The sequence below is a fragment of the Lathamus discolor genome, chromosome 2, assembly GCF_037157495.1.
Source record: "Lathamus discolor isolate bLatDis1 chromosome 2, bLatDis1.hap1, whole genome shotgun sequence".
Lineage (NCBI taxonomy): Eukaryota > Metazoa > Chordata > Aves > Psittaciformes > Psittacidae > Lathamus > Lathamus discolor.
This window is the reverse complement of record NC_088885.1, coordinates 39468169-39483101: the sequence shown is the minus strand read 5'-3', so window position 1 is coordinate 39483101 and position 14933 is coordinate 39468169. Positions and strand designations below refer to the sequence as shown.

Below are 14933 nucleotides of genomic sequence, written 5' to 3'. Positions count from 1 at the left end.
GAAATACCTGGCACAAATGTTCTTCATTAGTTGGAAGGAAAACATTGGTCCTTAAAGTTGCAGAAGAGGATCGTGTTTCAGAGGACAATGAGAGGAAATAAGCTATTAAAAAGAATAAAAAAGAAATCAAAAGTTATGTAAAATATAACAGTAAAAAAAAAAAGTAGCCATAAATTAATAACTGAAAAAACAGTTTTTCCCCAGAAAAGATTCATATGACACTTATAGCTATTTGTGTGCCAATCTTTTGTTCATTTTAAATATTGAGATAGTGTTGTTCCACATTCCTGATGAAATGTCAAGTAGGGTTCCAAAGCATTTCATGTGCTGATGGCTTGAATACTCCATAAGTGCAAAATTTTGTGACAAAGACTGACTGAGGAAGCTGATCAAAGAGCTTAAACTCCAATTACTGAACAGATGGCATATTGCATGCCAAACAACAAACTGTTTTGACAAAGAATGCAGATTTATGACAACACTTCAAGTCTCTAAGGAAGTGGTGGAAGATGGGAGAGGAGGCTATAATGTTAATGGTGTTCTGTTCCACAGGAGATGCGTCGGTTTTTTGGCTGCTCCGAAAATTGCCTCATCGCAAAGAATAGGTTGTGGCACCCCTGCATACACTCCAAATATAAAGAATTGTTTCCCAAATCTCCTCACAACCATTAAAGATACTGTTATCCTTCCATTTACAGAAAACAAGTCTAAATCAAAGCTTTGCCTTACTTGGAAACATAACAGCTGAACAAGCTAGTGAAATATGCTTGTTGCTATGCCTTTTGACAAACCTCCCAAAAAATAGATGGCAACCACCCTATTTTAGGATATCAAATATTTTAGGATTTCAAATACTGCTAGTCAAAATTTTTCTCTTCCTGAACATGAAGATTTTGGAGATGTTAGATATTAAAGGATGCAAGCGGGTAAATAAAATCATAAAAAAAAAAAAAAAGGCTCAGCCTGGGGTTTTGTGTTTTGTGGGGGTTTTGGTGTGGTTTTTTTTTTCCTTCTTTTTTGTTTTTTTTTTTTTTTTTTTGGGGGGGGGAGGTTTTTTTTGTTTTGTTGGGTTTTTTTTTAAACTTGTCCTCTGACATGACATGATTATGTAAGTGAAAGCAGACAGATGAAGGAGGAAAAAACCTAAATTGGACTGAAGGAATAATAACAATAATAATAGTAAAGTCCTAAAAGTAAAGATTATTGCAGAAACCAAGTATCAGAGGACACGTAAAAACATCTGAATACTTCATTTATAAAACTGTGCCCACCCTGACCTCTCATCCTTGCACAGAACTGGGAAGTCACTGACAAAGGCCCATAAGACTAGTTCAGTGCTGGACACAGTTGAGCTATCTCCCCCAGAATAGCATTCTGCAGCCTGCTATCAGATCACTGGCCATGCTCCTGCTAGGTTTTAGGCCTTTTATGTCTATTCATGCAACATTTTCAGAGCCTGCCAGCTGCAAAGATATTCTGCGCACCCACAACAGATGGCTTGGTACTCCCTGACTCCAGTGTGTTTCAGTGGGTTCCAGCTTCCATAAATATTGAACTTTTCTTTAGTTCCCTAAAGATAAATGTGTAAAACTCAAACAAGGTCAGATTTCACCTGCCACAAGAATTTTAAGTCTTATACAGATAGAGCATAGTAACATTAAGAAGCTCCTTGAACACTGATTTTACATTAAACCTCTGCATAGATAACCTGTTTTTACTAATTGAAAACTGTTATGTTTTGTTTTGTGTTTAGTTTTGTTGTTCCTTTGTTTGTTTTTTTTTTTTTAAGAGGTCTTTAAAACCACTATTGTATTCAACTACATTTTCAGCTAAAAGAACCATGAGAAGAGACAGAGCTAAACAATCATGTTGGGTTTGAGTAAATGATTACATAAATCAAAGGATTTACATCTACCAAGTGATCTTTGCTCTTCTGCTTATGTGTGTATATTATCCTGACGGCAGGAACTCTTCCCTTTAATACTCTGTCATATAGTGTAATCTGCTCAGTTGTCACCATACAATATAATTTGTTTTTTAAGCAGGAACCAACATAAAACTGATTACACAGTCTGTTGAGTCACTAGCAGCGGGGAAAACTTGAACAGCTACCATAAGAACATAAGTATTTCCTAGGTGGCTAGAACCAGCATTCAGAAAATGAGAGTACAGTTTAGCCATTCTCTAGGTGGAAAAACAAAATAACCAAACATATTTAAATCTCCTTAGCCATTCAGTTCACAATCTGAGTACACACCCTCTCAAAAAAGCTGAATAGGTAAAAGTATTTGAGCCTTCTATTAACTGATCAAAATAACTTAGATTAATATGGCTACCACACAATTAAGACCTGGAAGGTACAATGGTGCCTGAGCTCCCAAAACAAGTTAATGGGAAGATACAGGTGACTGAATTGTTTGCTTCCTCTGTAACAAACACTTGCAAGTTGATGGTTTTGCTGGCTTTAGGTGTCTGCATAAGTTAAATTTTCCCCTCCCTACCAGTTCTTCACAGGATAATGGTAACTTATTTTATTGTTTATAAGGAAGAAAATCTTTCAGGTCTTTGCTACATTCTGATGTGGTGTATACTACCAATCAAACAGAAACCCTAGAAACTACCGCTAGAGTAAGACTGTTGCCTAGTTAGCAAATTTTGATTATACCCAAAAGTTTGCTATATACTTTATTCCATATTATTTGTCTCTTACCTCCTACTAGATGAGAACAGCTATTATTATTTTAAAGGTGCTGTTTCACACCTTGCATACTTGAAATAAAGCTTGTGTTTATGAAAAGGGTTTGGTAGTTACTCAAATTTTTATGCCAGTATCATCTTAAATCAACATTTATTTAAGAGCAACCTTATTTTCAGCAGGAATGTATGCACAGCAAGGTGTGCTTGAATGATATATGCAAGCAAAAAGTTAAGTTAGAAGCACATTGCATAAAGTTTCCTAATTATAGACCATCATGAAAATTGCCAGCTGTGGAAATGCAGGAAAACAGCTGTGGAACTTGCAGGAAAACAGAGTGAGATTTTCTGCTGATTTTTTTTTTTTTTTTTAATTCTGTGCTATTTTAATTTTTCTGATTTCTAAGTAATTTTTCCACCTTTAAACCACCGTTTACATTAATCATTATATGGAACTTTGTTTGGTAGCTTATGTAATGAATAGGAGGCATTGCTTGCTTCAGAACAGTACAGATTTCCACGCTCACAGATAATCATAGGTTATGAATGAGATTAAAAACATTTAGGCTAATTCAGTCTCACAACGACATTTTTATCATTCATAAAGTCATATTCTTGTACAGTCCCCAACATCGCTTGCCTGCCTTCAGGTGCTTGTCCTCCTATTGAAGCACACCTTGCACACAGGAGAGGTGAGAACAAGGGGGTAGAGATAAAAAGAGAAATGGAAAACACAGAGAAGAAAATTGAACAGTTTCATGAGATTATTTCAACAAGCTCACATCTTTACTGCATTACTAGAGGTCTCTATCAAATTCTTTCCCTCCTTCCTTGCTTTTTTGTAAACAAGCCTTCTAACAGCTTTGGAAAGCAGGAGAGTACTTGCTGTAGCTAAAAAAAGTTGGCCCAAATTAGCTAAAAATGTATGAAGAAAATCGTGTTACAGAAGGAACAAAACCGGTTTTGGAAAGCAGGGTTAAACTTGGCAATTGGAAAAGTATAAGGGACATATTTTGTCTGAGAACAAAAGTGTGTTCTGGTTTTGGCTGGGATAGAGTTAATTTTCTTCCTAGTAGCTGGAATTTTGGCTTTAGTCTAAGAACAATGCTGATAACACACTGATGGACACCTGACCCAAACAAGCCAAAGGGGTATTTATACCACAGCAAGTCATGCCCAGTATACAAATTGGAGGGAGTTACCCAGGGGAGATAAGGCTGGACATCAGTTAGTGGGCAATGAGCATGTGGCTGCATGGTATTTAGTTGCCAGCTGGGTTTAAACCACAACACAGGGACAATTAATTACTTAGCTGAGAGTCAGCCTTTGATGCAAAATGGAGCTGTAATAAGATTTACAGAGGAGCTGGCCCAAAAGAGGCTCTTCCCATCCACAGATCCAAAGTAATTTTCTCTCAAAGTATTTGGAGCAGTAATATTAGCCAGATAAAGATACACACACCTGGATTCACCAATCCAAGAAGAGATGAAAGCAAGTCTCAAAATGGGGACCCAATACTAATTTCTAAACTTTGCAATCATCAAGACGAATTATTACCCTATATCTCCCAAACAGGCAAAGGTCACTCAGGCAGATAAACTTTACTGTTAATGACTGATTACTTGGCTCCTCCATGATAACAAAAGTAGCTTTCTGGAATGCAATCTTTTTTTTTCCTGGAATTGTGGGTTAATGTAACTAAGACCACCTTAAAACCTGGACAGAAGTGCTCAGAAAATGTGCAGCAGAGTACAAACTGAACTATCAAGAACTTAGTAAATAAGCAATACAGAACCACATAATTTGTAAAAGCCCATAGTTCCTTCGAAGGACATGAGGATTCTTACCACTGTCATTCCCGTTGTGGTCAGAGTATGGTGGTCCCACGCTAGAGAGGCCGTTTCTTCTTATCCATCCAGGCTGTGAGTTCAACTCACGAAGAGCTTTGCATAGGTCACTTTCAAAGTCACACTTAAAGAAGGAACCTGAAGAAAAATAAACAAACAAAACCTCAAAAACAGAAGCAAAGGGGTATGTTCTCACCATCACTTGCTATTTAATTAGCACACCAGAAACACTCCAAACAGCTTCCTAAAAAAGTGAGCAGCAGCAGCAGCAATTTTAAATCATAAAAAAGAGAAACAGGGCAGCAGAACAGCAACAAGAGAATGAACATCGAAGAAAAAACACAAAGGAAAAATAAAACACACCCCCCTCCAACCAAACCAAACCACCCACCACCAGAACAAACCACCAAGTGCCCCCACCCCAAGCCAAACCAAACACAAACTAGTCTGTTTATATTATACCACTGTAACATAAGCTTTTTTGTTTACAAATACATGTGTAGCTACCTACTTGTAGGAAACTCTCTAAGCTAGCATAGTTTGCATGCGGAGACTGTTCTTCAAAATATACTGCAGGTATCGGTTGAAGAATTTCAGTATCTCCTCTGTTTATCTAGGGCTCTTGCACAGAAAAACAGACTTGGCACTAAGAAATAACCAGCAAAACCAGCTGAATAGCAGAAATGTTCGGGTTTTGTATTCCACTGCTGTTTATTTCACCATTTTGCTTTATGCACTTTTAGGAACTTGGAGTATAAACCCAATTCCATACACCCCTCCCTCTCTCCCCCCCCCACTCCCCCCAGCCTCATAACAGAAAGGCAAAGGCTCTCATCAGCTGACAAAGTTTACCAGTGCTCATTGTCTTTACAAAACCACTTCAGTAAAGCAGAAACCACACTGTTCTGAGAAGAGCTGAAACAAGCCCTCAGAGTAACATAGTCTTGCCCTTTGCTTTTTCTCTGACCTTGTTTCTTCCAGTGCACCTAACATGGTGGGGAAGAACTGCTTCTTTCCCTTGCACATTCCCCTGCAGGGCAGCATAGGCTAGAACAGAGAGGAAGAACATGTCTTTCTGGCACAGGACTCAGTCTGATGTACTTCGTCATTCAGGGAATTTGAGGCAAGTATGGGACCTGATGAAGCATTGCTTACTGGGAGAGAGGCATGTTTGTTTCTGCTCTGCTATTAGACAGCCTTTTTTGCATCACATCCAATCTGAATGAAAGAGCTTACATGTGCCTAAGAGGCTGGACAGCCCCATTCCTTGAATGTCTAAGCAGACACAACTTCATCCAAGAATGGCTAGTGTGTGGGACTGTCTCCACATTTCACACACTGCATGGAAGCTTTCAGTTCACCTGCATTTTCTCTTACACAGCAGAGAAGAATGGGTTAAGTGCCTTTTAATCAGGATTCTGGATAGACATGAGAGCTACAATACCTTCATGCTCCTCTCAAATTGGTGCACATTCTGGGCCCTGCTAATGCTTTTTTCTTATTCTATATTATCACAGTTCACTAATCATTTTAAATAAAGTTGCTACTGCAGCATTTATAGTCACACTATATGATGTTCAATTTCATGGCTTTCATATTCACATCAACTTACTGCAACAATTAATTATAAGGTGAGAGGAGAAAACAGATAATTCACAGAACCATTCCAGACTCAAGTTAATGTGCAGATAGGTTGGTTCATCAATCAACTGTTTATTGCGGCTTTTATTTCTTAGCTTTTTAAGTGGCTGAAAAGCATGTCATTTTCTCATCAAAATCAAACACATATCTGAGGTATATCTGTTTCATATAACACGAAATGCACCAGATCAGTTTCAATATTTCCTCAGGAATTTCCTCATAGCTGAAAAATTAAAATCAGTATTTACAAAACGTGCCTATTATTAAAAAAAAAAAAAAAACAAACCACAAAATAAACCAACAACAACAACAAAAAAACCCAAAACCAAACCCAAACTGTAACTTTTTTCCAAGGCAACATTCATTTTCACAGAAAATATAGCTTGAAAGCAAACCACTGTAAATTTGCTGGAAGATAGATTTATAACGACAAAGTCACTGCTTAGTGCGCAAAAGGCCAGAAGGAAGAAATGTGTTCTAGATAGGGATGTTCCAGATTTTTTTGCCGAATTTCCTCTGAAGAAAACAAATATTTAATATAACCACCATGAAAAAAATCCAAGTGGAACAGAAACAGACTACAGTTTAAGTTTCTATTTCAAGTGTGTATGCATATAAAATCTCAGCTTGGGATATTCTGAGAGCAAAATACTTTTAAGAGCACTTAGTTATCATTCATCCCCAGTGAATATTTTGCAGTGGTTGTACAGAGATAAGAGTTACTGTAGGGTTTATATTTCTTCTTTTCTAATGCTACGGCAAAGCACAAGCCAACCTGTGTCAAGTCCAAAATGACAATATAAACACACCATCTGAAATTTCAACTTGATATATTTGACTGCAGAAACTTCCTTAAACCAGAGTACAGCCCAGAGAAAACAGCATGGACCCATCATGAACATGAGGCTGGAGAGCTGAAACCCAAGCAGAAAAATAATTTTGCAATGATCCCAAATGAGAGGAGTAGGTGGTAGCAGGATGAATCTTCAATTTGACACCCTGATCTGTATCTTTATGTTTGACAGACAGTTTATCTCCTGGAGTAATCCAGAACATTACCCAAGCAGCCCCAGCATCCACAGCCTGTCACTCAGAGCCTAATTCCACACCTCATGTTCATCCATGCTTCAAATAAAACATTATTTGGTATTTAGGTCTTTCACAGAACTCATAGGCTCATTTTTCTAAGCTAGTCTTTGGAGCAACATTTAATTTCTGTCCTTCTAGAAAAGCATTTATCTATACCAGTATTCCCTCAACAAACAAGTGTAAAATGACTCCATAAAAATTAATGAAAGAATGTATCTCTTGCTGCATATTCTGCAGTCATAACAGAAAACGCTGCCTGGAGAAATGCTCTCTCTAGCAAAATCAAAAATAAGCACATTGAGGATTTCAAGGCTATGAAGTGAAACATAGCATAACCATCTCTTTTGCTAGCAATAAAAATACACGTTAATCTGAGACATATTAGTCACACATCAAAGCATTCAACAGGTATAATTTCCAGCCATTGGCATTTAATACATTTTAGTACAGCACAAGAAAGTTATGAGATATGCTGATATCCAATACAGCTTTTTGTCCCTTTGCAGATAGGACAAGTATCCTAGAGTTGACTCTAGAAGCCTATTACAAAGATATCTCCATTATATTTGGATAAAATACAGAGTCAGATGAAAAACACGTGTACCTGAGCACACAATTGTAATCTGTGGAACCCAGATTGAAGTTACTGCTCTTCCTCACAGATATCAACTGAATTCAATGATCACTAACATGCTTTAATTAGCATTTTTTTCAGTGTGCACAGATGCATGCAGGCTCACCTAAATACAACCATTTAAAGCTAAACCTTAAAGCCACCCCAAAATACGGTAGCTTCCTCTGTTGCACAGTGAGTGGAACAACTCAAACAAGCTTTTAGTTAAGATTAGAAATTTTGAGAAATCTCTTCTTCACACTCCAGAACAAAGATCCTCAAAGAGCAGGACTATTTTGTGCGCTGTAAAAAAATAATTTCCAGCATAATTTTACGTTACAGTATTCTGGAAAAAGATTTCTGATGCAAATTTACTCAGACACTAGCAGCTAAAATTCACTCTCATTGCTCAGGTCTTTTCTTTAAGGGAAACATCAACTGTATTCATAACCTCTGAATGTGACAAAGTTTAAACTGGGATTATCATTTTAGGAATTGACAATTTTTTTTCCCCTCTAATCTAGACTTAAAAAACATAATTGCTGTTGTTGCTTATACTTTGATCTAGGTATTTTGGATGAAACCTGAGTTTCAGCAGAAAATTTTACCACAAATTAAGGAAAAAAAATAATACTCATTAAATCTCCATTGGATTTATGTGGGTGAGGATGAGGAAATGTTTGCTTGACTGCACCACATCCATATAAAGATTTATAAAACTGTCGCTCTGCATAGAGATTGAAAATTAAGCAGGAAAAAGAAAAAAAACCAACTAAAGCAGGAAAAAACTGTCTTAAAAAAAAAACCCAAAACCCACAAAAACCAACAAACACCAAATGACAAGGAGGGAAGGATTAAAAAAAAAAAAAAGTTCTCATATCTCACTTGTGAGGAAGCCCACTGAGACTTACCTTGTTTCTCATCACTGCTGTCTCCACACTGGTTGTTGAAAACACAGAGTTCCAGAGATGGAGCAGAGGAGCCATTATACTGTTGGCATTCACTTCCTGTAGATGACTGAGTATCTGTCAGAGCAAAGCAATATAATCCACAGAAGAACATGAATCTGTTCATGAGCTATGTTACTATCCAAGCTTTCATATGGAAAAGAATTACTTTAACTATCTAGTACTGGCCATGAAGAGTCTTTGGAAAGCTCTCTCACATCTCTCTGAAAGACGGTTTTAGAACCTCACTTTCCAAATCTGCAGCTTATGGGAAGTGTGGTTTACGCAAAGCAGTGACTTTGAACCCAGTGTGTTCTTGGATAATATTTAACTGAATTATAACACTGTTTTATGACTAAAATTTTTGGTGCATGCTATGCAAGTCAACTACCAATTGGATTTATTGCCCAATCATCTGCAAATATACTAGATAAGAAAACAACAGGAAACTAGAGAAGAATTATGAAGCGCCCAACATCCATAAAGATATCCTTTTTTTTCATGAGGATTTGGCAAATGCTTACAAAACTTCAGAAGAGTTTGCACATCAAATGAAGAAAACAGCTGAGGAATTCCAAGTTGATTTTTTATCAAAAGGATTGTAAGTGACTGATCTATGGAGTTTGAATTTTCAGAGCCTGTAGACATATGACGCTGATAACTGAAAGTGGTATCTGTTTACTATTTACTTGGCCTACAACTATAAATAGTAACCGAATTAGAGTACCCAGTTGTTAATGGAATCATATCTGCAACCACAATTTTCATAAATGCATGAAAGTACTGGCTATTAATGATTACTTTTCAAATTATTAGATTCCTTTATTTTCCAGGAAAATAAAAAAACATTTTGTGTGATACTACTAAGGTTTCCCAAGTTCAGGAAAGGGGGGCTGGGAGGAGACAGGAAGAGGGATACCTGGATACCTAGGTATCTGAATTCTTATGAACAGTGATCAGTAAGATCATATAAATGAGCACACTCAAAATAATGATTTGCCACCCATCCCAAGAATCCATGGTTAGAGGAAACTTCCATCAGTACCAGCCCAAATATATTACTCTGTCAACATAGTCTCTGTCCAGGTTTATTCATAAATACTACCTACCCCACCCCCCCACCACCACCAGTCTGCATAATAATGACTACTTCTGAAATAGTACATCTAAGCGTGTAGTCGGGTGACACAGTATTTCCTTATTAAGCTGTCAAGAAGATTTGCATTGTGTAAATATTTACAGTGCACTGTATGGTAAACCAGTCAGCGCTCACCCAGTAGAGGTGAGCATTACTGAAACATTTTCCTACAAAAAAAAAAAAAAAACATCAGAAGTCAGCACACTGATTTACAATCCCTTTGATAAAAATCAACTTAGAATTTCTGAAGTGTGTTTCAGTGAAACACAGCAGTTCTGACAAAGCTTTTACATGGATGAACTGATTACACTGATAATCTCTAAATTGAGGAGGAGGAGTGGGGAAGTGATACAGAGTCAGTCAAATATGTCAGCCTTGTGAGAGATTAGATCAACTTGCTTCATTCAGTCTAACAACACAAGAAAACAGCAAAATGACATTAATGAAGTACCTTAATAGTTCCCAGGGGAAGAAAACATAGTAGGAAAGAGAAAAGATGATTGCAAAAGTTAAAGGACGGTATTAGCCCAAGTGTAATGAGTGCAAAAACTGGACAAAAATAGTCTGACAAGAATGTAAGCCTGGCACACCTTGAATATGAACAGTGAGATGAAAAAAAAGTAACTACTTTTGTGACAAAGTTGTAGGACTTTCCTAAAAGAATCATGCAGTTGCCCAAGTGGCAGCTTGTAATATGTAACTGATGCCAACAGCTCCAGAGATTTCCTCACCTATAAGTTCCCAAGATCAAATATTTGTAACACACACAGCACTGTGTCTACCTCCAATTTGCCCATTAGCCCTGATGGGCAGAATTAAGACAAGGTGCTGACAAGGAAACACTGGTGTAGTATCTACAGAAACAGACAACTTATGTCTGGAAGCATATCCATCGCCGCAGATCCATATTTTCTAATCTAAGAAATGTCTTGTCAGGATACAGAGACTACTACTCCAACATCACCTAAGGCTCAAAGTCCAAGGTCTGATGCAACTTCCTATTATCTCCAGCACCAGAGGCAGACATATGTTTATTGTATAAAGGTATCACTTCTGCCTAAAAAGCATTTTCCAGCTCATTTGGTTCAACTCCACCTTTTTCAGCACTATCATTCTATGGTCATCATTTTAACACATTATCCTCAGGCCAAAGACCTGATTGGAGAGCTTCCTGAAGAAAAGTAGAGCTGCTAATAAATTAAGAGTTCATTGATATACACAAGCATACATATGTATATATATGTATGTATATCTCAGAGTTCATCAAGAATGCATACCATTGAATTGCTTGCTTCCCTTCCATAAGTATAGCTTAGATTAAAATCTTATAAAAAACAAAAAAACACTACTATTCTATATATCATATTCCTACATTTGTAAAGGCTTAACTATTTTGTGCTATTCAGCTGCTTTTTTGCCAATCTATTTTCTCCAACATATGATATTTCATCTTATTTTTTCCCCTAAATCTTCTAAAACTCCTCCTCACACTGTTGTACATCAGTGACAACATTTCCCAGTCTTTCAGATTACTCCCATTTTAGTAAAACTGCTCCTGCAACATTCTAAGTTGTTCTCCTGCTCTGTCTGTAGCATAAAATTTGTATACAAGCTCTGTAAGAGGGTAATCTTTATCAGAAACTGGTATCCATTTCTATTATGCTCTAAAACATTAATAAGAAGAAACTGCACAACCCAAAAGAAATAAGGATCACCATAAGATTCGTTATAAGTGGAAATATACAAAAATGTCTTCAAATGCTCAGAAAGCATTTGTTATCCAAAAAAAAAAAAAACAACCCACAAACAACAAACCACAAAAAACCCACAAAAAAAAAACAAACCAAGAAAACCAAAAAACAACACAACTCATACCCAAAATCAAAACCCCAAAAATATTTCATCGAAGATCTAACAAAAAGTGCAAAACCAAAGAAAAGGTGTCTTTTTTGCAAGTGTGGTTAAGTAAAAGTAGGGAGAGCAGTAAGTCAGCCCTCTTTTCAATTAACACCACCACCACCACCAGATTTTCACAGCTCTGGGAAACATGCAGACAAAAAGATAGCAAAGAAACAAAAAGACTTGCAGGGAAAAAATCTGAAGAACAAACACTTCAAGTACTGAATCACAGCACCCTGAAAGCAGAATCAAGATCAAGAAAAGGAGGAGCAGAGAGAGAATTAAGATGTATAAAGCAGTAAAACTATGCAGGATGTCAGAAAAGCATAAGCATAGGCAGTAATCAAAGGGGTTTTTTGAAAGTGGTAGAGAAATTCTGCAGAGAAACTAAAGACTAAGAGGAGAACAAGCAGATTCAGGCACTTTGTCTGTTTTGAAAGTTAATTTAGCAAACAAACAGTTCTCAAAAGGGGAAAAAAATTTAAAAACCTGCTTGAATTTACATCAAGGCTGGATTTATCTGTTTTAGCCTAATTAATGTCATTTAAGCCAATACAAAATAAATTTGCTGTAAATAAAAAAGGACTGTTCGTTCATCCTTTCCACTTAAGTAAGTTTACTGAAAAAGTTTTAGACATTTAATTTACGTTTTTTTTAAAAAGATAAGCCTATAAAGAAGTCCAAACAGGCTCTGAAACACGGCCAGAAAAGTTCTGCATTTTTAAGTGTATTTTTCATGTCAACAGAAAGTTATCTGCTTAAGCAGAAAATGGATTGCAGTCAGTAATTCTCCATTAAGATTTTGTAGAGCCAGTTATCAACACATGAAACAGAGGAAAGAACTCAATAAATGGGATTAGTTTCATCATCTAAAAACAGTGTTCAAATTATGGTGCCACTACTAACTTTTTCGGGGAAAGTCTTACAGAATAGAAACCATCTTCAGAGAAATCAAAATTTTATCAAATTTAACTTTTTAATGACAATATTATAATATTTTTGTATGTGATCAGAGTAGGGAGCATTACAGCACCAGTGTATGTATTTTTAACATATTTTTGCCCTGTGGAGAAGGACTTGGGGGTGTTGGTTGATGAGAAAATGAACATGAGCCAGCTTCAGTGTGCACTCACAGCTCAGAAAGCCAACCGTATCCTGGGCTGCATCAAAAGGAACGTGAGCAGCAGGTCAAAGGAGGTGATCCTGCCCCTCTACTCTGCTCTCGTGAGACCTCACCTGGAGTAGTGTGTGCAGTTCTGGTGTCCTCAACATAAAAAGGACATGGAACTGTTGGAACAAGTCCAGAGGAGGGCCACGAGGATGATCAGGGGACTGGAGCACCTCCCATATGAAGATAGACGGAGAAAGTTGGGGCTGTTCAGCCTGGAGAAAAGAAGGCTGCGTGGAGACCTCATAACAGCCTTCCAGTATCTGAAGGGTGCCTACAGGGATGCCAGAGAGGGACTCATAAGGGACTGTAGTGATAGGTCGAGGGAATATGTTCAAACTTAAACAGGGGAAGTTTATATTAGATATAAGAGAGAAGTTCTTCACTGTGAGAGCGGCAAGGCACTGGAACAGGTTGCCCAAGTAAGTGGTGAGTACTCCATCCCTGGCATTGTTCAAGGCCAGGATGAATGGAGTCCTGAGTGACATGGTTTAGTGTGAGGTGTCCCTGCCCATGGCAGGGGGGCTGGAACTAGATGATCTTAAGGTGCTTTCCAACCCTCGCTATTCTGTTGTTATATCTTATTTTCTCCTATTGTACAGATTTAGTAAACACCATTAATTTTAATACAATCTTCCAAATTTGTTAATGCAAGAACAATTTTATCCAAGTATTAAGAAAAACATTCAAATTATACCTTTTAGGTATTCACAACTATTCAACCAAGGCTTCATTTTGAGAGCTCCTTCCCAAAAATATGCTGTGTTATCATAAAATCATTCTAGTTTTCAGTTGTCAAATTGGAACTAAATGATGTCTGTAAAGTGAAAGTCAAGCAATCGCAGTACACCAAATTGATCAGTTTTTTTAAAAGAACTGACAGAATTCTTTACTTTGAAGTGAAAGGCAGTGACTGCACATCATCTGCTTCCACTTAAGTGATAATAATTCAACAGCTAACTTGAAAGAGGACTAAGATATTAATACATTTGATTAGGATTCCATGCAAGTGTTCTTAACACCCATCTCCATTTGCTAAAAGAAATTATTAAAGATAATGAAGAGGTCAAAATCAAGTCTCATGTATTGTTCAGTGTATAGCATGAACACCATGAACACCAGAGTTACAATTAGTGATGGAAAGATCAGGTCACAGTCCTAGATCATTGCAGACTTAAACAAGGTAGCACTACAGGAAAATTCTTGGTAGCATAATTTCTATCTTATTAATGACAGACCATAGCACATTCAAGAAGAGATAACAGGTGCTGATAGAAGAGAAAGTAAATAAAATTATCAATAGGAGACAGAAAAGACTGATCCCCATGTGAACCCTATGCTAATTTTTTCTTAGCACCTAGAGTTTGGAGAAAATAATATTTCAATTCTGAACTGTTAAAGCTCAGTAGAACTGTCCTTTTCTCCCTCAATCCCTGAAGTAAGGGGGGGGGGGGGGGTGGGGTGGAAATTACCAGAAGTACTTCCAATCCATAAAGCAATATCCTTGCAGAAGGAAAAACTATAAATTGGCACGAAGTAACTCTGATCAGGAAAAAATAAAATTCTAACTCCTACGTACTATATGCTTCTTCAGAGAACTGGAGCAACAGCAGAATAATTAGTTTTTCAGCATTTACTTTCCAGTCCAAAAACTTCCAATAGATTTCATCACATACTGCTTCCAGAGTCTTTTCCAAGTCAATAGGAAATTCTTTCTTCCATCACATCATTATGCCAAGCATTTTGGTTCTGTTTTCTGCTATAAGCAGCTCCCTGCTCCTCTAAGCCCTCTTCAGCAGTAACTAATTTATAAAGTAGCACAAATGCAGACCTATGGAGTAAAACTCATGGGACTGAGCCCCATTACATAACATGAACTATTACATCATAAGAGTAA

The 14933-nt window shown here is 37.1% G+C and overlaps 1 protein-coding gene across 1 annotated transcript in view; it reads right to left on the bottom strand.

Moving 5' to 3' along the window:
- The window catches only part of MALRD1 (MAM and LDL receptor class A domain containing 1), a 253534-nt gene extending 244576 nt beyond the window's left edge, over positions 1-8958 (bottom strand). The window contains exons 1-3 of the mRNA XM_065666535.1: positions 8796-8958; positions 4542-4679; positions 8-102 (exon numbers count right to left, since the gene is read on the bottom strand). Coding sequence (XP_065522607.1) covers positions 8-102; positions 4542-4679; positions 8796-8958 — 396 coding nt within the window. The remainder of the gene's footprint in view (positions 1-7; positions 103-4541; positions 4680-8795) is intronic.
- Between the last annotated feature and the right edge of the window lie 5975 nt (positions 8959-14933).